We start from the raw sequence: 26001 nt of genomic DNA, 5'->3' as shown, positions 1-26001 counted from the left end.
TTGATTGATTTATTTTATTTTTAAGTCCACTTCATGCACAGAAAGGCTACTCGGAATTGGATCTACAGTTTAATGTGTGATCAGAACCATTATGTGAGGTGAACTTTTTGATCACTCCTCACAGCTCTCCCTAACGTACAACTTCATGTTACAAATATTTAAAAAATGTACTTTATGTTGCATGAAGAAACTTTTAAAATCGGATTCAAAAATATCCTTGCCAAAAGTATATAAATGTTTGTTATAATTTTTACACATGTGAATATTTGCAGAAAGTGTACACTTCATTATTTACTTCATACACATAGGGGAAACATCATTGATCTGTTATGTAAAATACATTGTTAAACATATATGAGCCATTCCATGTGAGAGTGGACAAACAAAGCTAAATTATTTTTATTTAAAGCATTAACGTCCGGCGTATTTTTATGGACATATCTTTAGCATGCAGAAATTTATCAGGGAATTTATGTGCAAATTGCCTACACACGTCTCGACACGAGTCTGTTTTCACGTAAGTGTCATACATAAAATTTCTTTGTTATAACGTGAACTTTGCGGCTGGCATTTCAATCGCCTCACTTACACACAACACACACACACTGCAATTACACAAAGAAGTAGCAAGGCAAGTAACCAAAAAACCACACTCTTTTACACAGTACGAAATTAACATGTTCTTGGTTCAAGGTCTGTTCCTCACTCCATTCGCAGCTCTGTCCAGGGCACCTGTAGTCGCGAAGGAAAGAACAACTCAAGCTCGGAGCTTTCAGATTGCAAACAATGCTCACGAAAACCATTGACTTTTAACGGTTTAGTCTGCAACGTAATCTTGATACAGTGTTGCACATTCGAAACCTCCAAACGATTCCGAGCGAAGCAAAACGCTTTCGAGTGTAAACTTAAGCGGGACGTTACTGGTCGAAAATGTCGGCATCTCCGCTAGCGCCGGCCGCCACACTTCTCCCGATCTCTCGGCCTCACAAGGAAATGGACGCACGGTATATCTTAAGCTCTGAAGTATCCTACTTCATTTCTGAAACAAACCTTAGATTGAAGAATCTATTTATGATAATTTTGATAGCCTTTGTATTTTTTCATAATCCTTAATGTGCATGATGTCACAACCGTCACAGGAAAAGAATGTTTATGAAAAAGTATGTAGCAATATTTTTTTAAAACTAAAAGCATAAAAATGTAGAGTAAAGTTTGCTTTGTGAAAATAAAATATAATTGTGTTGGTAAACCCATAAATTTCGCAGAGTTTTCTCAAAGACTGAGGGAAGTTCTAAAGTCTCAGAAGTGTCACCCGTGACAATTACAAAAAATATATTTTCTGTAACTGAAAATTGAGAGGGAGGAATATTCTGATAATAACTTTCACCAAGGAAAATTAAATTACACGAATTGGTAGAGTATTTGAAGGTGCTACGAAACTCTTTAAAAAATGAATGTAAATTGGTCTCAATGTCACATCGTCACAATGGAATTGCCCATATGTAATACTTAAATAGAAAGTCTATTGTTACCACGAAGAATAGCAAATACGTTACTATGGTGGCACATGTGACATTTAATCGAAGGATTTTGTACGAAGAAAAATCTGAGGCAGAGCAAGACGATAAAATATATGTGCTGGTGAGGTTCGTTTCTTTGTCGACATTTTTCATCAATGTGGACTGTCAAATTTATATATTTGAAAAAGTCTGAATGGATAGGACACGACAGGAGTGATCATGTCGGTTTCACATTTTTGTTTAAGTTTCGGAAACATTTGTTATAGTTTTGTTATTTGTGGCCTTTTTACCATTTCTTGCTTTGTTTTGACTTTAAAAAATTCCCTTTCGCACTACTGTCGTGCTAATAGGGCATTTAACATTGTTGGAGATATGGACAGGTTAAAGTTACAGTGGTGCAAGTCACTTTGAAAAAAAAAATTAAATAGACACAGAAATTAGATCTATATAAGTCAATCTGCTAACAGAAAACGTGAAGTCAATCTGAGATTCTTTGAACTGTCAACAGATGACAGTTTAAGGTCTAGCGATAAAGGAAACAGCTGCTGTGTTGATCAGCAAAGTGCTGTGAGTCAGACTTACTTTGTTTTTTAAGGAAGTGACTTACACCACTGTAACTTTAACCCGTCCATATATTATACTAGAATTAGGTTCAGTAGCGAGACCTGATCATTTCTAGTCTATGACATACATTTGCCTTCGTCCTTCTTCTGCCCTTGTCCTAAGTGGTTTACTCAATTTATCTGTTGTATATTGAACCTAGTATTGTGACGAACACCCATGCGAATAGCTACTGTTCAGCGAAGACGCTGCGTGACTTTTGTTCCATTAAGCCGGTTGCAGTATGTATTGTCTTATGCAACCAGCTGTTTTGTGTATTTGCTATTTTTGAGTTAAATCTAGTCTCGGCATTTTATAAATTCACCTTCTAGGATCCCTTTGACCGATGTTACTAATGGTTAGATTGATATGATGTGGCTGTCTCGCCCAAAACTTTATCCTTCTCCATTGCTTGTAGTCGTACAACATTTCTTGGTTCAGTATTTTGTGAATTTACGTGTTGGGAACAAGTCGATCAACACCAAATTCACTTTATATCAGGACGTCAACAGCGAAACATTTAAAAGAAAAACCCCTAATAATAAGATGAATGCGGCAGCGTGCACACAGGTTTGCATTCGAGCTTCTGAAGTCGAACATGAAGTCCGATATGGCACAGTAACTTAAAAAAGAACAACAGGAAAACAATATTTTCAGAGAGATACATGAACTTTACATATCTGTTTACTGTGCTCTTGCATGTATGGTATCGTGGAAATAAAGCAGGGGTCACAATACTGAGAAAGACCAGTTTATTTGCAAGGGAAATCGATCAACTTTTTTTACCCTCAAACACTTTTCGTAGTAGTATTCATTGTCACTGAAAGCATTATACTGAGCCAAAGGCCAAAGGAAGAATCAGACATTTCATAAATTAAATTAAGCTAAAGATTTCCTTCTTTTTGGTGCAGTAATTAAATAAATACAGTGTTTTATTACAATTTTACTACCATGTGATCCTTCCAGCTTGATCCGAGAGATCCGCTGACCAATCACAGGAGCGGTCCTCCATTCATATTGGGTGTTAGAGCCTCCCCGATGGCGCAGTGGTAGCGTCGTTGCCTTGTAATCAAGGGGTCCCGGGTTCGATACCCGGTGGAGGCACATAGTGGTTCGGATCCCACTTTAAACTGTAGGTCCAGTCCCGATTAGCCTTACAGTGCATAAAGTGGACTTAAAACACAAACTCAAACCAAACCATATTGGGGGTTAGGCGTGGAGATGACACTGTAAAAAATACTGTCAAGAAACAGCAACATGAAGTCATGTTGTTTCCAAGGTAAAATATGGACCTGAAGGAAATCGGTTAAGGATTGATCTTGCCAAGAATAGGGACAGATGGAAGGAAGGCTTGTGTTACTGCAGCCATAAACTCTCGGGTTTAAGAGTGCTACAGAGTTCGTTAGTTGATTATATTACAATTTACGGTTCTTTTCTTCAGGATTTGCCAAAATGGAGGGAAATGAAAATGCAGGATATTATGCGCACGCTACGTGGACATATCAAAAGAAACGTCATTCTACGCTCCAAGATGTTATGTACGAGAAGTTAAGTTTGATGCTCATAGCTTCCAAATCCATGGAGAAATTTCACTCAAACAGACGATGTGTGAAGGATTTCTGCAGTCAGATGCCACGAACAGTACGCTCCTCTCTTCTAGAGAAAGCATTGTCTTTGGTGGATCAGAGAACGGAAACGTTACATGAAGTGCCCGCATCCGTTTACATCACACAAGTGTTGTTCCAAAAGGGATCCAAGGAGTTGAAACTTCCGTACTTGTCTAAAACTTTTCTCGTCGAGATCTTATTGCATTTAGAAGAAGAAGGCGCAGATTTGGAGACATTGAAGTTGCGGCTTAGGGAGAACTTATTTTTCCCGGAAAGTGTGTCTTGTTTTCCGAAAATTATGTTTCAGAACTATACAAGCTATTCGAACTATACAAAGAGGATGTTGGACACAGCTCGAAGTTTAGTTGTTCTAGAACTACCGCAACTTTGCAATGATGACGTTTTAAGAGTAATAGGCGAGAACTGCCTTAGACTTGAGATTTTGGACGCCACTAAATCACCAATTACAGACAAAGGTATGCACCACCTCACACAAATCCTAAAAAAGGTTCCCGGGCAAACCAACGGACCAGTTGTGGACTGGGCAAGTTCCTTGTTTGGGATTCCTGACGTATTAATGCCTTTGGAGAAGCTGGTTCCTTTTGGAGAGAGCATTGAGTGCTACCAGAGAAGGAGGAGTCCCCTGTGCCAAACTCTAAGAGCTATGAAATGTAGCATTGGCTATGGTATCACTGATAAAGGTCTCCTGGTTGCCTTGTGCCTAGTGGCCAATCTATGTTCTTTTGGCTGCTTCAGGCTGGATGGCTTTCTTTCACGTTTGAGTAAACCTCTAATTTCAAAACGGAACGTTCTCCCTTGCTTCGGTCTCACCAGTGTCTGTCTGATCAAGTTAACAAAGGATTTTTTGAAATTCATCATCACTGCATGTCCAAACGTTCAAAAGTTATATATCTGCAAACCAACGGTACCTGTTCCTGCCAATTTCTTCAATGACTTCGCATCACTGGATGAATTGTTCTTGGAGAACTTTAACATGTTTCAGATTAATAAAAGTTCAATAGATCAGTCGACAGCTTTCAGAAATAGAATCAAGAGACTGTTGTTTGAAAGAAACACCCAAGATTGCAACCTTATCGGCATACTTAATTTCTTTCCGTCACTCACAAGGCTTCAGCTTACTTTGAAAAATATAATTTGGAACGAGAATGGATTATCACATCCTATGACAGAGCACCAGAATATCACAAATATCACCATCTACGGAGACATTTTTGCCGAAGTACTATTGCAGCTCTTGAAGTTTGCGGTGAACCTGGAAGAGATTTACGTGGAGAATATCCTGGGTAGGCCACACAATTATTTGAAGAGGCTGTGCGCAATTTCAGATTCTCCCAAACTGAAGATTTTTTACGTATATGGCGGGGTTTTCGTGACCACGAAAGAAGATTTGATGTTCTTCCTTTCTCGTTTCAAAAACATAATAATGGTCGGCAGACTTCCATTCAGGATATAATCGCGCCAAATACTATTTTCTCTTGATAATGTCTTTGTATGCAACACATTATTTCTTTCGTATGGAGGCAGAAATGAGGCAGAAATAAATATCATATAATTAATACTTTTTTGTACAGCCAACGTAAGCTATGCAGAACAAAGAATTGAATCTTGAATTACGTTGGATGATTTCGTGTACAGTTGTTAATACAACATTCTAGTATTTTTATTCGTTGTTTCTTGATTTCATAATTTTAGAATCTTCATAGCCCGGGTTTCATGTGACGTCAGGATGCGCACAGCCGCCATATTTGCGACCGATTTTGTTTGTCGTGTGCGAGGAAATATTGTGAAATGACGTGAGCTTCTGTTTGAAACACCGAATACAGCACAATGTATCATCGTATATTGTAAAAGTTTCAATTTCATGCTGCTCGAAGCCACAATCAGTAGTTTCTGACGTAAGTGAAACACATCTGTATATGTATGGGCTATTTGATGCGCAGATGCACAAAGATCAGAGCAATTTTAGGTCGTAACGAGTAAATGCCAGGGGTAATTTACTTAGTATTACTAACCAGATGTGCTCACACTGGGTTTACATGGCGCACTACCACAGTGTATACCGCTCCTTTTACCTGTATGAACGTTATTCGCTCGAGCGAAGAAGCTATCAATTCCGTCCGCGATCTAGCGTCGTGGGAACTATTGGGCACTCCAGTGAAATCCTCTCCCCGCAGCACTCTAGTGTGATAAGTACATGCCTGTATTATTATACTATTAAACGTATTATTATATTTATGAATAATAACTTAATAATAATCAGCGGTGAACGATGCGACTCGGTGAAGTACACATACTCCTCTCAGGTACAGGCATAGTGTTAGGCAAAGACAATATTCACAGCGCAGAGAATAAAACCACATTGCTGCAGTAGATAAATGAAAAGGTTTTATTCTTTATTTATGGCAATTATAATCAGTGGCGAAGCGTGCTATGGGGCCAGGAGGCCAGGCCTACCCACGCCATTACTCTTTTAAAGTTTTATTTACTTATTTCGTCAAAACATATGCAATGAAATGCAAAAGTTTGGAATTTTCATTTATGATAATTACAAAATAATTCTAACCCTGTCTAGTATACGCACTTTCCACGGAGTGAGGCACATTTGCTGGGGCCTCTTCTCTTCACATTCTGTCATACGGTCGTATATGCGGGAAGCCTAATCTTACGAGTACTGTACGTATGCTTATAACGTACTCCTGAGCCCGGCCTCGCGGCGTTACCCACTAGGACGAACAGAATGTCAGCAACACTGCATTTATGCCAGGGTTGGAAATTTGTGCTGTACCAGCATTTTTTATAAACATTAGCTTGTGTTCGTGCAGAGAGATTTCTATTTCATTGTACATTCTCCATATTTTGTAAGAAACTTAGGTTTTTCCTTCCTTTCATCGACAAGAGTAAGTGAAATTTAAAATTACGGAGTACTGTAGTTTTGACTTCGTTTTCTGGTCAGAGTGCTGATGGTCTTGTCGATTCACCCAACACCGTAGCCTAAACAGAAAGTCTAAAGAACTTATATTTCTAAAGTAAGTCTTCATACCAAATTATATAAATTAAAATGCTAGTTACGCCTTATATTTACAAAGTAGTTTTACTTTCACTGGAAAGAGAATAATTTATTTTTATCGTGAACGGGGATTCCCTCGCTTGTTCCCTCTCTGTGAAAACTTGCCTCCTGCTCAGGACGCTACAAGGGAGCGTGACTCGGAGCGCGAGGTTCGTGGCGGTAGAGTTTCGTTTGCGATTCGTGTCGTGTGCAGCGATCAGATTTATGCAAGGAAGTGCTGGACTAAAATACAAGAACAATTGAGTTCTTAATTGAGTGAAGATGTAATCATCGGTAAGGTAGGACCCACTTCTGGTCTTTCATGTTTCCTTCTTATAAGAATAACTTCTAAAATGTTTACAACTCTATTTTCCTTTGCAAGTAGCAGTGGCAAGTGACAGTAATTTTTTTAAAAAAATTAAAAGTTGTTGAGAAGTTATTTAATGCGTTAACACTGTCGTCGAATAGATATTCCAAGCAGACATTTTTTTATGCAGCCGATACAAGCGAAGAGGTAGGCAGTTTCGTTTACCCTGGAGGGATAACAAGAGAAGAGGGCGGTCAATGAGAGTACAATGCAAGGGAAGTCTTTTTTTGTGTTTAGGACAAGGAGTGTTGTGGGGTTATCGCGGGGTCTGTTTCAGGTCTGGCGGAACAGGCCAGTGTTGTCACTTTGGATTGGCAGAAAAGAGCTAAATTGCTCCTAAAAATTGGGATTCTATTCTCTCAAGCAACTACATTTATTATAACCTGTTTATATGTTACATAGTAACCTTTCGTGTTGCCATCATAGGAGCGTCCCAAACAAGGATCCTATGTTCTATTATCACGTAAAGGTGGATAGAACAAACTAGGATGTGAAGTATTCACACTGAATGAAATAGGTCACCTTTACGTATGTTTTTTCTTGAAAGCCCCGTAGTGGTCATTCTAACACGTTACGAAGCCAGGTGACCTAATTGTGGTCATGTCAATGTTTCCTGATCCTCTTGATTTCATTCTCCATATATTCTCATCGTCACGATTAACATAGAGCAGAACAACTGAGACGAAAATATCCAAAATTTAAATTATGTTTACTTGCACATACAGACTGGAATTAATTACAACCATTCCTTTAGTTAGACAACAGATAACAATGGTGTTTTCCTTGGTGCGAGGAAGTCTTGCTAAAAAAAAAAACTAAGTTGGCAACAGTAGAACGTACCAAACTGACAGTCGCTGAAAGTGCGGAATTCTGTCGTCTGCTCACGGCACAAACGTCATACTGACCCGAAAATTATGGGGTTCTTCTGGCCCTTTTCACCTCATTGCAAAATAAATAAATAAATTTAGAAAAAAGTGATGAAGAATTGACAACAGGGCTCGAGCACTATTCGTTGGATTTCCGCGATGTCTCATGATTAGTAGTTCTTTCTGGAGGTGCGTGCATAACTCAGGGGTTGAAAATATACAACAAAAAAAAAAAAAAACGAAATTAAGAAAAATCTAGATCGATGGCATCTGGTGGGCGAGAGGAGAACGCCCAAGACATAATTATCGTACTGATGGCCGGTAACAACACTTTTGAAAACGTCACGCCACTGGCAAGTAAAGAAGCGCCTGGAGAGACATTCAACCACTGTCCATGACATAGCCCCCCTCCCTTTTTTTTACAGATTTAACCAAGTAATGGATATTATCGCACTTTTGTGCCTACCCTGCTAGCAACTCTACGCTTCGTCACTGATTATAATGCGAATATACTTGAGACAAAAGCGAATATTTGGCTTTGTCGATGAATTGACTCAACTAAAAAACATAAACTTAATGCGTGGCTATCGGCATGCCTATGATCACATAGACCTAGCTTGCGCCCCGAACTACCACACCGAGAGATATGCAATAACAAATGAGCAAATATTTGCTCTTTAGCCTTTTATTTCCAAATTAATCCTTAGGCTAGCTTTATTATTTAACGTAGAATGGTTGCAGTATTGTGCATATCATCAATGCATGGCTATCGGCGTACCTTTGATCACATAGGCCTAGCTTGCGCCCCGAACTACCATACCAAGATGTATGCACAACACCGAGTAGTTCTTTTTAAGTTTGAAAGCTTCGTCGATCCATGGCGAAAGTGTGTTATTTCTTACGTGATATCCTCGCTTTTATACTATTTTAGAGAACACAGAGTCAAGTACAGATGAATCACTCACTATCTACAAAAGGATACTATCAACAAAACTGACATCTACACATGTTTAGAAATACAAATTCACATAGTGAACTCTCGCAAACATGAAGATACATTAAACTACTCACAATAGAGCATACAATACAATAAACATTAAACAAAAAATATACATTACAAACAAGGTGCAATATTACATATAATAACACAACATTTAAGTGTCCTTTCATAAAAGTATAATATATCAGTGACATATTTTAAAGTTGTGACGTCACATAAAGATATGGATCATATCAAGTGTATGTGGAGCGGAGAAATTGTGGTCTAATAAAATATTTTGGAAGAATGAAATCTGCTCTTAGTTTCTAAAGCATAGTTTCCAAAAGCTAGATATTCTGTAGCGACCCTATATCGGTCGGAATAATCGCGAATAGTGCTGGGAGGCATATTTTGAACCACACACAACTCACTCTGATTTTTTTTGGACGTAGGCGCTGACTTTGGAAGAGGGCAAGGCAGTTCCTATCTCTCCATAATTCCTCATGATTGATTGATTGATGTGGTTTATTTTATAACACTTTTCTTTCAATTTTGAATAATCGCCAAGATAAGGATGAGAGAAGATATGATGAAATTGATTGAGGGACACTCGCACAGATTAACCATTCGAACCCGGTACCCCTAATCATAATTCCTCATAAGTGTATAGGGTGTTCCAAAGTATATTTTAGAATTTAATTTCGCATAGTTGCTAATTTTGTTCTTTTCCTGTGAGCATATATTATTGCAAGAAGTCAACCCTATTGGATAAAATTTATGGGTCGCTCAAGCGACATGAAGTTATGGCATAGGATGAATATACATCGTACATGGGATATGTGGGACTTTTACAGATTTCAAAGTTATTTATGAAAGCTGTACTATTTGTACTAAATGAATTTTTGGTTACAAAAGAATAATTTATTACAAAAGTAAATGAGATTAATGTACATATTCAGTTGTTGCAATTTGAAATCCAAATCTTATTAACGAAGTTGGTAAATTTTCAAAATGCTCTCTGAAGCACGATTCCTGTAATCATAGACAATCCTAATTAGTCTCTGCATTTCACTTTCTTTCCTTGCGACTCATGAAAGTTTGATTTAAGAGATACTGAACGTTGAGCAGCATCGTTAACAATCTTCAGTGACTCCATGATTCCTTTAGTCTCTTGGAATTTGTTCGAATAACTTCAGCACTGGGGATTACATTGGAACATGAAGTCGTCACAAACTGGAAGCATACGTAAGGTACAAGGTTTGATTAATTGATTGAATTTACAATATTCGATACGTCAGCAGGTATGGACATTTTGCACCCTTAGAAGTATACGAGGAGATTTCCCTTTATCTAAAACCCTTACCTTAAAATTAAAACGGGGTGTAAAGAGCCCTTTGAGATAGTATGTACATGTTGTAAATGGATCTGCATAGGACCTGCATGCAGAATACATAAGTAATACATAACTAGGGCTCGAAAGTTGAGGAAAAATCCTTTCCTTTCCTAGTGTCCGAAGACGAGGCCCAACATAATATATGTTCATTTTGGGTCATTGTAGGCCAGAAAAAGTTTTTTTTGGCTTATTGGTCCTTTTTTAGCCATTTTTTAGGTCTTAACGGATTTTTTTTTGCAACTTCACCTTCTTTCGACTACGTTTTTACTGCCCATTCTCAATTCGAATCATCATCAGTTCATCACCTCTTAAACATTCTTTCTGTAGTAAAGAAATTTTATATATATATTTACCCAACTGAGGTAAGGTTTCCGAAGTCCTATTTCTGTAACCCTAGTGTGGTTAGGACAAATGTGATTCTTCAAATATGATTTTTCAAATTATGTTAATCTAAAAAATATATAATGTCTGAAAGAAGATGCATTTCATTCATATTGTTTTTTTCGCACTGTGTGTTCCATACCACCAGAATTTTGTATTTTTTATGTATTAAAAATGTAATTAAAACTGAAGTTATTAATTAATTTGGATCACATTTATACGCCTTTTTTTCTGTTTTTAGGTCCTTCTTTTATATTTTTAGGTCATTTTTTAGGCCTTTTTTGGCAATATAGCTATTATAAGTTACTAAAAATTAAACAATTTTATTCCAAAATTATTATCATTATTACTTATTTGTATTCCTGGGGAGACCTTTCCACTTTATCCTCCAGATGAATAAATATACAACACAAGTGTTTTTTATTACTTTTTGACATTTTATACAGTAAGTGGACTGAAATGCATATTTATTCTCTTTTGTTATTACCTTGTATACAGGGTGTCTCATAAGTAATAGCGCAAACTGACACTGGTGAAAGTACACGATTTCGTTTTCGAGATAATTGCGAATGTGTGGTTACTAGCCGCCACTGACTTCGTTGTTTGTAAACGTCGTCCTAGTTGGTAAAATGCTAATAATATAGTAAGAGAAGTTATTGGAGATCTCATTTCTAGACAGTGTACTGATTGTATCCATCCTGTTTGATTCCAACGCCACCTCTCGGAAATGTTCTGTTTTGTAAACAAAGAGCAAACCTCGGAACGCGCAAGCAGTAAAGAACTCGGTATTTACAAAATGCAACCAGTGACGGCTTGTAACCACACATTCCCACACATTATTAGGATTTTACCAACTAGGACGACGTTTACAAACAATGAAGTAAGTGGCGGCTTGTAATCACACATTCGCGGTTATATCGAAACGGCTCGTTTGCAGACTCACGTTTACTGAGACTTTTTTATTATCATGTACTTTCACCTGTGTCAGTTTGCGCTATTACTTATGAGACACCCTGTATACCTCCTTCAAGAAAGAAAATAAAATTTAAAACTTAGTGTTTACATTGCTTGAACAACCCCCAAAAATTTGGATTTTTATCAATTGTGAAACTATTTATTCTTTGGTTTGAATGATAGAATATGAAAACATAAAGTGCTTCCTATATTTTATACTCAATTTTTTCGATTTAACGCATTTGGGGCATTCCACGAAAAGAGGTCCTACTCCGTGTAAATAACAAAATGAATTAACATGGAAATTATTATTGTTTTTAATTGCATTTAAGTTTAGATGTTTGTGCATGCATATAATTTGCACATTTCACCAATAAAGGTTACTAGCATCTGCATCCTGTGTGTTTCACAGACAAATGAAGTCAAAATTTGCTACATTTTTAAAGTTTCACACACGTAACGCACTTTTGTTGATGCGTGTAAAATGTCACACATGTAACGCTGAAATGTCCCTTTTTTTACTTCGTTATTCTTTTGCAAAACTGACTAATTGAACTTTATTTCCGGTATTAACAGTAAACGTAAGAAGTATTCTTCTGACCTTTTGTAACTTGAAGTGACTGATGGCAATTTCCCGTGGAGGGGTGTCACAGAGACTCCTCTCAGGTACAGAGGCAGTGTTAGGCAGCCACAATAGTTCACAGCACATATAAATAGAAACACGGGCCTCCCCGATGGCGCAGTGGTAGCGTCATCGCCTTGTAAACAAGGGGTCCCGGGTTCGATACCCGGTGGATCAAATCGATCGGGGGATCGAGCTGGGCAGTCATCATGCTGATAAATCATGTCACGTCTTGTAGCTAGAGGCACATCCTCCAACACCATTGCCATTCCGTTCCTCAAAAAATGTTCATAAGTGATGCCATTTAAAATTTGGGGCTCGATCAAATGATTGTTGATGACGCCCATCCATACTTCTGCCTGGGCGTGCGACAGTGGCTGGATGAAAATTACCCAAAGAAATGATTTAGCCGAGGCGGCCCGATTCCCTGGCCGGCTCGATCCCCCGATTTGACGCCTTGCGACTTTTACATTTGGAACCACATGACAAGAGACCGGTAAACTCGCAAGAGCAGCTCAGGGAGAGGATCTTAACAGCTGGTCAACACATCAAGGACACCATCACATCACGAGTTAAGAGACCAAATGTCCGTAAAAACCTGCGTGCCTGCATTCGTAACGGAGGTGCCCACTTTGAGTAAGACGTGTAATGTTCTTTAATTGTATTGTTCATTGATTCCATTCACATGAAGATGAATGAAGTATTATTTCTTATACACAAATGTGAATGTTAGCAATATTTGTACCTTGTTGGATAGCAGATGTCACAAGGAAGTAATTTAAGTAATTTGTACGCTTCGTGTCATACCATTTTTGTTATTAATACGTTGCCAAGTAAACTAAGAGTGCATTTTTTTAATCATCACTTGTAAGTTTAGACCCACCCGTTACTTACATGTGATTGTTATTTGGGGAAAACATTTTTTTCAACGAACCACTTATTTGTTAGCTATCAGAAAACGCTGAAATAAGTTCCATGCGATGAGCAGTTTTTCTCAATTCATCTTTTTATGTTGAGAATTGTCATTTTTTTAAAAAAAACAATTGAAATTCGATTATCTCGAAAACTACTAATTTTCGTACGGGGTATCATATGGTCAAATTTATTGCAAATTGTCTCTACTTTAACCCCTTTCAGGGAATACATCTAATTACCAGTCACCCTGTATACACATCAAACGAATATAAGGATTTCGACCTCTATGAGTGGCTTTCGGTGGTTGCTTGCGCCACGAACTACCACACCAAGATGTATGCACAACACCAAGTAGTTCTTTGGTATTTGAGTTCAATGCACGATTTGCAACGAATGTTCATTTCTCGAGCGAAATCCTAGCTTTTATATTTATTCAATATCACAGATCAAACACAGACGAATCAATTTCTAATTACAAAAACATTCTACAATCAGAAGTGACACCTACATAGGTTTCTATCCAAAATCCACACAAAACGTTTCTCAATACAAATATAGACACAGAATAACACAAAAATAGAACATAGAGTACAATGGATATTAAACTAGAGATATACATGAAAAATAAGGTACAATTTATATACAATAACACAAATATTTAGCTTTCACAAAAGGGTGCATCAGGAATAATATTTTGAAGTGGTGTCGTTGCATAAAATATGACTCGTATCATATTAATACAATCGTTAATACATCTGCTCTAGGAGCTGTCAGCGATTAATTCCATTGAAAATCTATTTTCAGAGTGCACCAGGGGAAGGAACCCGCGGGATAATGGCCGAAGCTTATTTCTCAGAGGACCCTTTCAGCGACAGTGGAGAGGGATGTGTGAAGATGGTGGATATGCAGGCCCAGTTGGTATGTACGATGTGTTGCTTTCATTCATGAAATAAATAAAAGTTTAGCACCGGCAACTGCAGTCCGTAATGAAATATACGAACTGTAGTCCAAATTATGTCAGAATGGATTTTTTAAGGGTATATATACATAGGAGGGACAGTCAAATTAAAACCTTATTAGTTTTTTATCTAGAAGATTTCTGCATGTAAAGTTGCACAAATTTGCTGCATTTTAGCATAGACCTATTGCTTATCCAGTCTGAGTTAGTGCCTGTATACCTCAAGAAGTAGAATATTTGGAATCTATGTGCAGTCACTTATGAGTAGGGACATTGAATTTTCGCGATGCACGAAATCGCGAAATGTGAAAAAAAAGATGCAATTTTGAACATTCTGCACGTAACTACACCCCCAATGATGAAATATGTATGGGTTTTATTCGCGAAGTAATGCGAAATGTGTGATTTTCCACGAAATGAACGATTTTTTCGCGAAATAACCGTGAAATATCATCAAATTAAGTAGGAAGACGCTGAAAATTCGGATTTCCCATGCACATAATCTCAGTTCGAAAACTTCGTTCCCTGTCAAGCTGCATTCCTTTCTTCCCCCGAATGTCTATTCAACTTCCAGTTTCATTGAACTTGCTAGCTGTAGCAACGATAAAATTAGTCTGTTCCGCACATCAAGGGAAACAATGGCGTCATTTGGTCATGAATGAATTTGTTTATCATCATGTGATTTTCAACATGTGCAGTAGTGATTATTTTATTTGTTGGACAGCAAGGATATCCTTTAAATACATACAATGAATAAATCACTTGAGATATATGCAATTTAGAAATGAAGTGATTTTGTGTTGATGTTTTCTTTTTGGTTGGACAGTTAAGTACTTGTGTATGTATACAGTATATAAAAATGAAGTAGTTTATCAATTTATAGCTCTTTTGTATGTTGTTTCCTCTCATGATGAAAAAGTGTGTGCGATTTTTTTTTCATTACTTATGAGCCACCGCAAAGGTCTTTCTACCCATCTGCGTACGGACTGAGGCCATTGTCAAACTCCCTCCTCTATTTGTAAACTTGCTAGCGTGGTAAGCATGCATAGACACATTGAATTTTCAATTGTCGTAGAATGTCTGTAAGTTTTAGGCTTCCTGAGGGCAAGAAACCACTGCTCGTCGCTGCTGAATGTGTTTCCAGAAGGCGCCATCTTTAAAATGACAAAAATGGTGTTGTGAAGCTCCCTTGATCAGTGTTGCAGCCTTGAGGTCGGTTTGTAAATTACAGTCGATACCTCGTGTAAATTTGAGCTGTTTACAGTATGTCCTGTAATTTTTGACGGACTTTTATGGTTTTAATTTGACCCTCCCTCGTATATATAATTTATAGACAATTGAAAATTATCACAATAGTACGTTCAGGCATTTAGTTTTAGTCGAACAATCTAAAATATTTCAATAATTTTAACTCGGCCAGCAAGAAAATAATACATCAGAAAACGCTGAAATAAGTTCCATACGATGAGCAGTGAAAGTGATAAAAGAGTTTTACTCGACCAATCAGAAGATAATACAGCCACGGAAGTCTGTGATGGAGTGATTAGCACAGTGTGCTACAAGGACAGGGGTTCCGAATTTGATTTCCGGCTTGGCTTGGGTCTCTTTGCAAGTGTCCTTTCATCAACTTCATCACTCATCCTCATCTCTGGGATGCGTATTTACAAACCCTATAATACTGCAGAACCTCCAGCGATATTTGGCTACTGATTGGCTGCCATTCCGGAAGTTGATGCAGCGTTCCTTCAAGTTAACGCTAGATGGCAGGGTTCAAATTAACAGTGTAGATTTCAGATATCCATCCCAACTAGATAAGAAACCCATTTACACTAAGGTTCATTTTTTAGCAAGATTATTTAAATTAATGTTTTAGAAGACAGAAATCAGAACTCTTCTTGAAGTGAATGATATTTCTATTTAAAGTCACATCATTGCAAACATTGTAACTACCAATGTATTATGTATTATGTACAGTATATCCAACATATAGCATTTTAAACATTATATTTTATTATATAAACGTATATTTCTTAACATAATTTCGACAATCTGTTTACAAATTTTATTACTATATAATCACAAGGCTTATTTTTCCATACTTTTGCTGTAAATGAAGAAGCAAGGAACAATGGACACGGAACATAAACACTTCCGGTGCACACAGCCAATAAGAAAGCGTTATATATACACCTCTTGTTCTGCAGCACTATAGGGTTTGTAAATACGCCGCCGGGATTAGCAAAAAGTGACAGAAAGCGACGTTAAATAACAAGAATAGAAATAAAAAAACAATACAATAGTTCTACCCTACTAATCAGAAAGTAATACAATGGATTTACTTGACAAATCAGAAAATAGTACAATAGTTACTCGACTAATCAGAAAAATAAAATAGTTTTTGTCGATTAATCAGAAAATAGTAAGCACAAGTAATACAATTACTGTGAACTAGAGCCTATGCAATTTAGGTCAGGAGTGGGAAAGGAATGATACATAATTTTAAATTATTTTACGTTTCATTACACGTAAACGGAACGTAAAAATTGCTGTATTTTCTTTCTTATTCCAGTTTGAACATTTGGCCATTGTATAATTATAACTATCTGGTCATTCACGTACCAATTTGTTATCATTAAAGTTGCCCTACTCAAGAGCCAGTACCGGATTAAGGTGGGTGCTATTGATGCTGCAGCATTAGGCCCATTCCTGAAATAGGTCCAGATGAAAACAGACGAGAATTTTCCGAAAGCTGAACAGTTTTCTTTTGCTATATTAACCTGAAAATATGTCGTAGAATGAAATTTGGAGCCCCAATTTCGGACGCCTAGACACGCCTTACTTATTATACAGTTACTATTATCCTTTGCGCTGTGACGTAACTATATCGTCGATGTGTTTATTGTTCACCAAAGATTCCATGCATCAGGCCCAATTTCCTTAATCTGGCCCTTCTCAGAGCCAGTTACAGTGAAACTTGGTATAGAGGTTATCGAAACCATAGGAAAGCGAATGCTGATGAAAAAAAAAATATTTAGAATTTTCACCTCCAGGTGGAAATATGGCGCTCAAAACTGGCGCACAATGAACAACATCCTGCTGTTGAATCATTGATCGCGCTGTCTTCTGCTTTCAAAGGATCGCGTTGACAGCGCGCATGTTGAACACTTATATACAGGCATAAACTAAAAATTTAGTTTTCCATGTTCAATTTCTTGTTATTCCAGCGCCACATTTCCACCTGGTGGTAGAAATTTAAACTATTCTTGTTACATGAGAATTCGCTTCCCCATGGTTCCCATGACCTCTTTACCAAGTTTCACCGTAATCCGATGCCTCAAACGGGCTCCGGAGCGCTCTTGAAACTTTTATTAAGACCACCCTGTACAATACTTACATTAATTACATTTCAGAAACAGCTAAACTTTCCGTACTTGTTGCAGGTCACTTGCCAAAACTGCGGTCTTTCTTTCGTGACGACACAAGAACTGCAGCAGCATTTGATGCAGAAGCATACGTTTGTCCAAGAGGCCCAGCATGAAAGACAAGTATCATGGAATCAGCGCCAACAACGAGGAAATGTACAACAGTTTGAGCCAGAAGGTCTGCATTTCTTCTCCCAGTTCCGCTCCCCGCAACAGTTCGACGACTTCCCGATGATGGCGTCCCCTGTTCATGCAGAGAATAATGCAAAAGAAGCAAGTGGCGTTTCTGCCGCACTTGGCGTTCCTTCTCGAAGTAATCCACAGCCAATCAGATCGATGATGATGGACCAATATCAATGTACCAGGTATGTGGCGTAGTGTCATGATATTCCATACGTAAAAGCAGGCCCGTAGCCAGGCAGGGGCAGCCCCCCTGGCACTGCCATCATCTCCCTTGACATTAGGTGAAACTATTTTGTATACTTTGTTTGTAGTGAAGAGTGAAAATGTAGACAGCTCACAACTTTAAGGATAAATCCACAAAACATGAACAGCAGGGATTACATTCGCTAATCTTGTTTGTGAGTTGAAGTCTAAGTAGCTGCAAGCAGTGGCGGCGATTAGGGAGGGGCGAAGGGGGCGGTTGCCCCCCACTTTTCGCCACTTTTGCCCCCGCATTATGCTAAACCTTATCTACAGAGATAAATATACTCCTCCCTCCGATTTTGGAACTCAATTGCCTCCACTGGCCGCAAGTATTTGGAAGATTATCTAGACTTTGTAAGTTCTATTATAGGGGAGCTTCCTTATCTGTACCTTCAAAGTCCCTGTTGTGATCTCCCGTTTAGACAGAAATCCGTGACTGTCTTCATGCAACTTCCCTTCGCATCTGCTTCAAAGGTCAACTGCTCCCAAGTTTTGGGAACGAAGGGGAGTTGCATTGCTTCGGCCGGGGTTGGAAAGTACTGTTGGCACTGTGATTGAATATTGTGCATTTTTTGTGTGATATAGATTTCTGTATCATATAAAGTATGGAGCGTGTAAGGGATGATTTCAGCATCAGAGATGTTTTACAAGATGTAGAAAAATGTAGTAAAAATTTCATGATATTTATAATATTTTTATAACTAAATGACCATCCCCTCCCCCCCACATAATTTACCTTATTTAATACTGTAATTTTTTTTTAAAAATGGACTTGGTTTACAAAGCCCCCCCGATAACCTGTGAGCCCCCCTGGAGATCAGTTCTAGCTACGGGCCTGTGTAAAAGAATCCTTAAGGTGGATCACACCGGATTATAGCAATATATATACACTATATATCAATCATAGGATCGGACTATGTAGAACTGCTGATGCAAATTGATATCTTGAAATAAGACGCCATGTTAAATGTGTTTTCAACCATCGTCTCAAATTGAATATCTGAAAAACCAGTGGACTTATTTAAACAGTTTTCGTCTCCAATTAAGCCAAACGAGCTAAATGATTAGGTAGCTCTCCCCTAAATTATATTATTGATTAATTTATTTGGTTTATTTTACGTCGCTTTTCTGTCACTTTTGCTTAATCGCGAAGATGAGGATGAGTGATGATATGATGAAATTGATGAAGGGACACTCACAAAGAACACTCATGCCCGGGTTCGAATCCAGGACTCCCCGACGTCATAGAGAGCTCTGCTCCTAATATCTAATACCATCTGATGGTGCACACAAGTAATAAGTTCAGCAATTCGAACCCATATCTGTCTACAAAGCCAGGAGTCAAGGGTTCGGATCCAGGGTAAGACATGGATATTTGCGCTTGTATTCTTGTTATTTAGCGTCGCTTTTTGCCACTCTTGGCTAATCGTGACGGTGGGGGATGAGTGATAAGCAGGGTTTGGCAGGTAATTTACTCGGTTCGAATTTTGCGTAAATTACGCGTAATTTAGTAGTACATTATCTGGGGTAGAAAACTTATTTTCGTCTGTCTAAAAAAACTCTTTTGCTTAAATATATATTCAGTTGTAGATTAAACGAAATTGTTGTTGAAATTACTATTGTGAATTCATACACACTAAAATAGTAAAACAAATAATTAATTTGTAGGGTTCTTACGGCCGAGGCCAGAGTCAGATTTTAATAACATTACAGACATTTTGCTGAAAAAATAAGCGGAGTGGTTAGCAGAGCACACTCCGGCGCCAGGGGTCCAAGGTTCGAATCCCAGCCTGGGCGTTCTTTGTAAGTGTCCCTTGATCAATTAATCACTCATCCTCATCGTCGCGATTAGCCAAAAGTGGAAGAAGAGCGACGCTTGGTACAATCAAATCAAATCATATCGTTGGCAGGAAAACACGATGAAGCAATGTCAAGCATTCCCCGTTGTAGGAATGCTGCCCTTCTCCGCTTGCTGTTTTTCTGTTTTAGCGAAGCAGCTGAATACAATAACGTGAAAAATAAGGAACTGTTCTCTTTCTCGACCCGATGACTCAACAGGTTCCAAAGTCAAGGGAGAGAGACGATTTCGCAATCACGTGTTCTGTTGCTACGCAGAAGGTAGTACCTACTGTACACCCTGAACAAGCACGTTTATCACGGTGTCAAAACAAGTCTTCGCCACCAGAGTCCAAAATTATTTAACTTACCTTGAAATAAAATGATACATACGCCACTACATCACAGTTGTTGATACGGAAAATTAGATTAGCCAATGAACATGACGCGCAGAAACCAGAAATTAAAAATTGATACCTTTATTGCCTTTAAGAGTAAGATTGGATCCAAATTCGTTGAGTGAAAACATTTAACATGGGAGAAAGGCATTGACAATAGGCGAAGTTGGATCTTAAATTTATACTTACTTTTCTTCCAACTGCACTTCTTCCCTGATTTTTAAATGGCATGTAATTAAATAATACATAATAGATTATGAATAATGTGTAATATTTAGAAGATGGTGTTTTGAACCACTAAGTAAAATTTGTGTATTTGAAAGAAGTATTTACAGGGAGTTCGAATGTACTCTGCCAAAGAGTTGCCATTACTAGAGGAAAAGGTCTAAATATGGGCCTTTTTATTTTGTCATTTTCGGAGGAAAAAATAATATATCAAGCACCTGCCTTTAAAATGCATATCTATGAAATATATACTTAAATGTAATAGCATGCTAAAGTATAGCAGGTCTCCATTTTTTTTAAAGCAATTTCCAAAAAATGGTAAAATGATGTATTTCAAAATTGTGGTCTAAATATGGGCTACTAGTGGCAATATCACAAAAAGCAATTACAATTTTAAAAAACAGTCATTTATCGCTAAAACATTATAAAATTCATATTTATGAATAATCTGTTGTTTTGAAAATCACGCGGAATGGGAAAAATCGAAATTAAGAAAACAGCCAAATATTTGTTGAAAATGTGATCTCAGCATTAGACCTCATGCCATAGCCCATATTTAGAGCATCACGCTATTTTTCTTCTTCAATTTATTTTCGCTCTCTGTGGTATATACTTCACAAACAAATCATGGCATTATAAAGCCCACATTTGTTTTATGTACCGCTAATATCATAACCCATACAAAGCAGATGAGAATTCAGAAAACGCTGAGTTGAAACATACCTGCAAAAAGTTTTCGGAGGTCGCAATTCTGTTACAGCGTCTAAGGCCAAAACTAACCACCACTTTCTCTTGCAAATTGGCGCCGCAACCTTTGTCCTTGACAGATAACCAGTTCGCATAGCCTCTGCCAGGCTGCAGCATCCGGGAGACTGATGACTCCAAAACACATATTTAAAACTTCGCCCATATTTACACCTTCTCCTCTATAATTACATGAGCAAAATATAGATTTGTTTACTTTTTGTTATATAACATGAAGCTCACTTATTTAATTGTTTCTACCGAATGAAGCGAATAAAGGATGAATATTTTTTTGGATCGACAATATATATAAAATAGTTGGTATTGATACAAATTTTAACTGTCGTAACTAGAAATAAGCTGCACACAATAAATTAATTCCATTAATTATCAATTCTTTCACAATCGGTTATTCTATCCATTAAGGGGGGCAGTTGCTCCCCCCACTTTTTTGGCACTTTTGCCCCCAATATGCTAAACGTTATCTACCAAGGGAAAGTAAACTAACTGTCCTGCCCCCCAGTTTTGGAACCCAATCGCCGCCACTGAATAATGGTAATTATTATTGACAGTCCTGTACTAATTAATAACATTTGTTAGTAGTAATAATGTACCTTCTTCTGGTAAAAAAATGATTTCTTGTTATTATTATGATTATTATTTGTAACATCCAAAATACTTGATTAGCATGCGAGGACCCTTCCTAAAATGTATTTGTAGATATGTTCCATGGTGAGCGAAAGTTCTTGATATGTTTTATGCGATTTACGTATTTTTATACTTATTTTGCATCAAGTAGAAAACCTGTTTTGACATAAATACGCAACCTTGGTGGTGAGTTGATGAAATGATGAGAGGACATTCTTATGCCCAGGCCTAGACTTGAACCCAGAACTTCGATGGTGAGATCGAAAGTTGACTACTCAGTGCGCTCGACCACCGAGTCCGCTCCATTGGGCATTTGTGTGAGCCCTTCGTCATTTCATTAATAATCCACTTGTCCCATCGTTCTGATTAAGTAAATTCACGTGGGATCAGGCTGCCCCCTTGAACTCTGAAATATTATAATGTGAACCAACGAGTATAATAACCTACGAAAATGACATTGGCGATTTTTCATATTGTGCAAGAATTTGGATTTTGTCCTTGCATAAATGAATGGGTTGTTTCTGTGGGAGAGAGAGAGAGAGGCTTCAAAAGTTTGCAATCTTCAACATTGAGTAATTTTAGTTTTATAACCATTTTGGAGAGGGATGAGTTGTTTTTTTCCGTTACTTTGGAAATAACATTGCAAATTGTACAGCCAAACTCAAAGATAATAGTAGGAAAATTGTCCATCACTATTTTCAATCTTTTTTTTTACTCTACATCTTGTTTTCCAAGGGATGGAATTTTGTTGATGCGAAGCAGATGTTGGAGTCTGCTTTGTGGTGTTTTATTTCAAATCATGATCACGCTGTGGAAAACAGACTGAATGAAAATAGTAATGGTTAAATCACCTATATTAATTTGCCGTTGGGTGTACGCTTATCTCTAGCTGCAATATTACCATAACATTGGTGGTCATATTTAATATCAACAGCATTTCACCGATTACCGTGGCGGAGTGGTTAGCACAGCCATTGGTCCCGTATTGAGATACTTTTAATTTAAAAGGAGTCCTATGAGATTACTATCTTCATGTCTCCCCACTCGTATGCTACTCTAACGATTCAATAGGTTCACAACGACATATTAGTCTTTTCAGCAAAATTTTGTGAGAATATTGTGAATCTTATGTGTATTTGAACAGATACGTATCATCCTTATTTGCCCCGGATCTTTGTGTACTCGCTGTATACTGGTCATGAAATGTCGAAACATATTAATAGTTAATTATTTTACAGCAGCGACATCAATCAATCAAACGGTAACTCAAGGTTTGCTGGTCTTCAAGCACCCGACAACCAACCCCAGAAACGAAACCCGTTTGAGAATCTCCCAACATTCGTTGTAGAGATAATGGACAAACCATGTAGCTCGAGTGAGAGTCTTCAACAAGCTGAAACTGCCTGGCCTGAGTCAGTGAGGTTCGTTACAACAGGCAGCCTTGCAAGAAACCCTGTTCAAGGAGTTTTGAAGTCTCCTGCAAAACCCAATCGGGGCTTCGATATAAGAGCAACTGCTGTCGAGACTATGCATTATCCATATCGTTCCGCTGGCAAAAGCAGTCCTTATGAATTTCACCATTCGCCATCAGGTTTGTGGATGGATGGTTCCCAAACTCCACCTTCTGGTAGAATCCATCGCTTCAGTGAATTCCATCAGAACAGGAATGGGTCGGACAAATCCAATTTCTACGGAGATGACCAATTCTCTACAGCAGCGCAATATTCTCCTTCTTATAATTTTAATAATGCAAATCAACCCCCTAAACTTTATCGCATGCAGGCAACAGAACCAGAAATAGCGCAGATCCCATCTTTTCAAGGTACCTTCGGCTCTGTGCTACCTGCAGAGAATGCTCCACTATTCGACTACGATAGTACAGTGCGGAGAATGCCTATGCTTCTTCCTCTTGGATTTGACGCACAGGGTACCTCTACTAGTTCAACTAAACCTGCGTCCCAAATTAAACGTAGGCGACAGAATCCCAGAATGCGAACTGTAAACTCCATTACTATACCAGAATTTGAACCTATCTCCTGTGTACCACCTGATAAACGCGAAAAGAAGCAAAGAAGAAGAAAATCATCATCTCCAAGATCTCCAAAGTCTAATCAAAAGAATTCAAGAAAGAAAAAATCTTCCCCGATATCAAATCCCTGTATGGATCAGTGCACTCTTTGTCCACAAATCTTGACATCGATATCTTCCGAACAGGCAAGCAGTGTTCAGTCTCATTCTGATGTACACCCAGAAGTTGAAACATCCTCACCAAGTACAAGCTCACATTTAAAACAATTAAGCAGTAACGCCAGTTCACCTCAATTCACAAACAGTATGGACTTTCCAAACAGTGACGAAAGTATAGAGAGACAGAACTCGCTTGATATCAATATTAAAGCAGAAACTTCTGAAGAAAAAGATCGACTTGTAACTAAGGATCTTACAACAAGCAATGCGACAGGTACTGAAGACGCTTGTCCAGAAATTAAGTGTGCAATGTCGAACCAAACTGAAGCGAATGTTCAAGATGAGAAGACTGATCCAAATCCAATCTTTTCAAAAACTCCCTTCGTTGCTTTGAAAAAACTATCCTCACAGGTAACAAAAGAGAAACCTTTATTCAAAGCCGAAACGGAAGTAAAAACTACGGCTGGAACATCAGCAGCGTTGGATTTGGTGAAAGAGGACAAATCTTTACCAACCAAAAGAAGAAAACCAGTTTACAGAAAACCGATGCACTTGTGCAACTTCTGCAAAGAGGGACACGTAACTGTTTTATCACTTTTAACGCACATCAAAAGCCACATGAAGCCTTACTGTCACCGCTGCTTGGAGGTGCTGAACACAGATAAGCAACTGGCAGGACATGTGTGCACAGACTATAAAGAGGCTTTCGACATTCCAAGGGTAACCGTGACTTCAAAGTATGGGCGTAAGAGACCTGTACTTACAGATGTTCAACTCATCAAGAAAGGGCGAAAAATTTAATTGCTACATTCCATGATATATTTGTAATCATACATAAAACAGAATTTCTTGAAAAATAGTGACTATGCACAAGACACAAAGTCTATATTCTGTTAAGAGCTATGCTTGCAATGAAACAAGACAGCCCAATTTTTCGAATTACATTTATTATTGCAAGCAAAATTATTATTTTCTGCTTTGGCATGGAATTACATGTGCGTGGCAAGAAGGAATGTCACCAAGGTCAATAATACTTATTTGTATAACTTTGTGAAAAGTTTTAGTTATTTTATGTTCTTGGACTTTTGTCAAAAAATTGTTTCTTAACTAGCTCAAGTTAGTGTGAAGATATACGGTTAGTCTGTTTTCCTTGTTTATTGGTTCATGTTCAATTTTACCATGAACATCTCTGATTGTACTGATTTGCAAATATGTAAACAAGAAAATCTTTGCTCTGTGCTCAGTTCCCTAGTCATTATAATAAGCACAGATCAGTAGTAGTTTAAGAAATACAATACACAAATCCGTAATGTGAATGTTTTTCAAACTATCAGTTACATAAGTAATAGGTTTTTTTTTTTAAAAAAATGCAAGTTTTAAGTAGCGTGTAACTTTTCTTTTACAAATAATTATCTCAGTAAAATAATTATTTGTTACATCTGTCAATTATACCCTTAGACTGTTCAACAGAAGAGTTTGCACAGGAACATCATGAAGGTAAAATTATATTTCTGGAAGTCCAATTGAGGAATACACGATTTGTCCTAGTAACTCTGCAATATTTTATAAACAAAATGTAAAGAAACCTAATTTTTGTAACTCGTTTGTAGATTTATGTGTAATGTTTATATGGTATTTTATATATTCTCTGCAATTCGCAATTTAATAATTTGGAATTCTTTTTGCAACTTATGCAGAATATTTTGTTTCGTGAATTTAACTTTGTTATATTTTTAATTCTCAAAATGACTGGTGAAAGTCAGAGAGATAGTACTCGTTCTGTGGTAAAATTTGTAGTTTCGATGTATTTTATATACTTTTATATACTTTCGATTTAATAAAAAAATAAGTATAAAATATTTCCCCGTTATTTCAGTAGAATTCGT

General features: G+C 37.6%; 2 protein-coding genes across 3 annotated transcripts; both read left to right on the top strand.

Moving 5' to 3' along the window:
- The first annotated feature begins 1545 nt into the window (after positions 1-1545).
- On the top strand, positions 1546-5411 carry LOC145980697 (uncharacterized). Of its 2 annotated transcripts, none has more exons than XM_083113758.1 (2): positions 1546-1641; positions 3562-5411. In XM_083113758.1, exon 2 carries the CDS (start codon positions 3573-3575, stop codon positions 5199-5201), a length of 1629 nt encoding a protein of 542 aa, XP_082969884.1. In that variant the 5' UTR covers positions 1546-1641; positions 3562-3572; the 3' UTR covers positions 5202-5411. The 2 variants fall into 2 exon arrangements, with proteins under 2 accessions (XP_082969884.1, XP_082969885.1); XM_083113759.1 differs by having other exon boundaries at positions 1564-1646.
- Positions 5412-14080: 8669 nt separating this feature from the next.
- LOC145980661 (uncharacterized) lies at positions 14081-25437 on the top strand. The gene is made up of 3 exons (XM_083113714.1): positions 14081-14189; positions 17670-18016; positions 23167-25437. Exons 1-3 carry the CDS (start codon positions 14106-14108, stop codon positions 24914-24916), a joined length of 2181 nt encoding a protein of 726 aa, XP_082969840.1. The 5' UTR covers positions 14081-14105; the 3' UTR covers positions 24917-25437.
- The last annotated feature ends 564 nt before the right edge of the window (positions 25438-26001 follow it).

Source organism: Lepisma saccharinum, chromosome 28 (assembly GCF_977018435.1).
Source record: "Lepisma saccharinum chromosome 28, izLepSacc3.1, whole genome shotgun sequence".
Classification (NCBI taxonomy): Eukaryota; Metazoa; Arthropoda; class Insecta; order Zygentoma; family Lepismatidae; genus Lepisma; species Lepisma saccharinum.
This window is presented reverse-complemented; position numbering and strand designations above follow the sequence as displayed.

What these genes read in the sequence shown, in the direction of transcription:
- LOC145980697 (XM_083113758.1), top strand. Translation starts at nt 3,573, where the DNA reads ATGGAGGGAAATGAAAATGCAGGATATTATGCGCACGCTACGTGGACA.
- LOC145980661 (XM_083113714.1), top strand. Translation starts at nt 14,106, where the DNA reads ATGGCCGAAGCTTATTTCTCAGAGGACCCTTTCAGCGACAGTGGAGAG. An exon ending in TGGATATGCAGGCCCAGTTG is followed by an intron (nt 14,190 to 17,669) that starts GTATGTACGATG and finishes TACTTGTTGCAG; the next exon opens with GTCACTTGCCAAAACTGCGG. An exon ending in GACCAATATCAATGTACCAG is followed by an intron (nt 18,017 to 23,166) that starts GTATGTGGCGTA and finishes ATTATTTTACAG; the next exon opens with CAGCGACATCAATCAATCAA.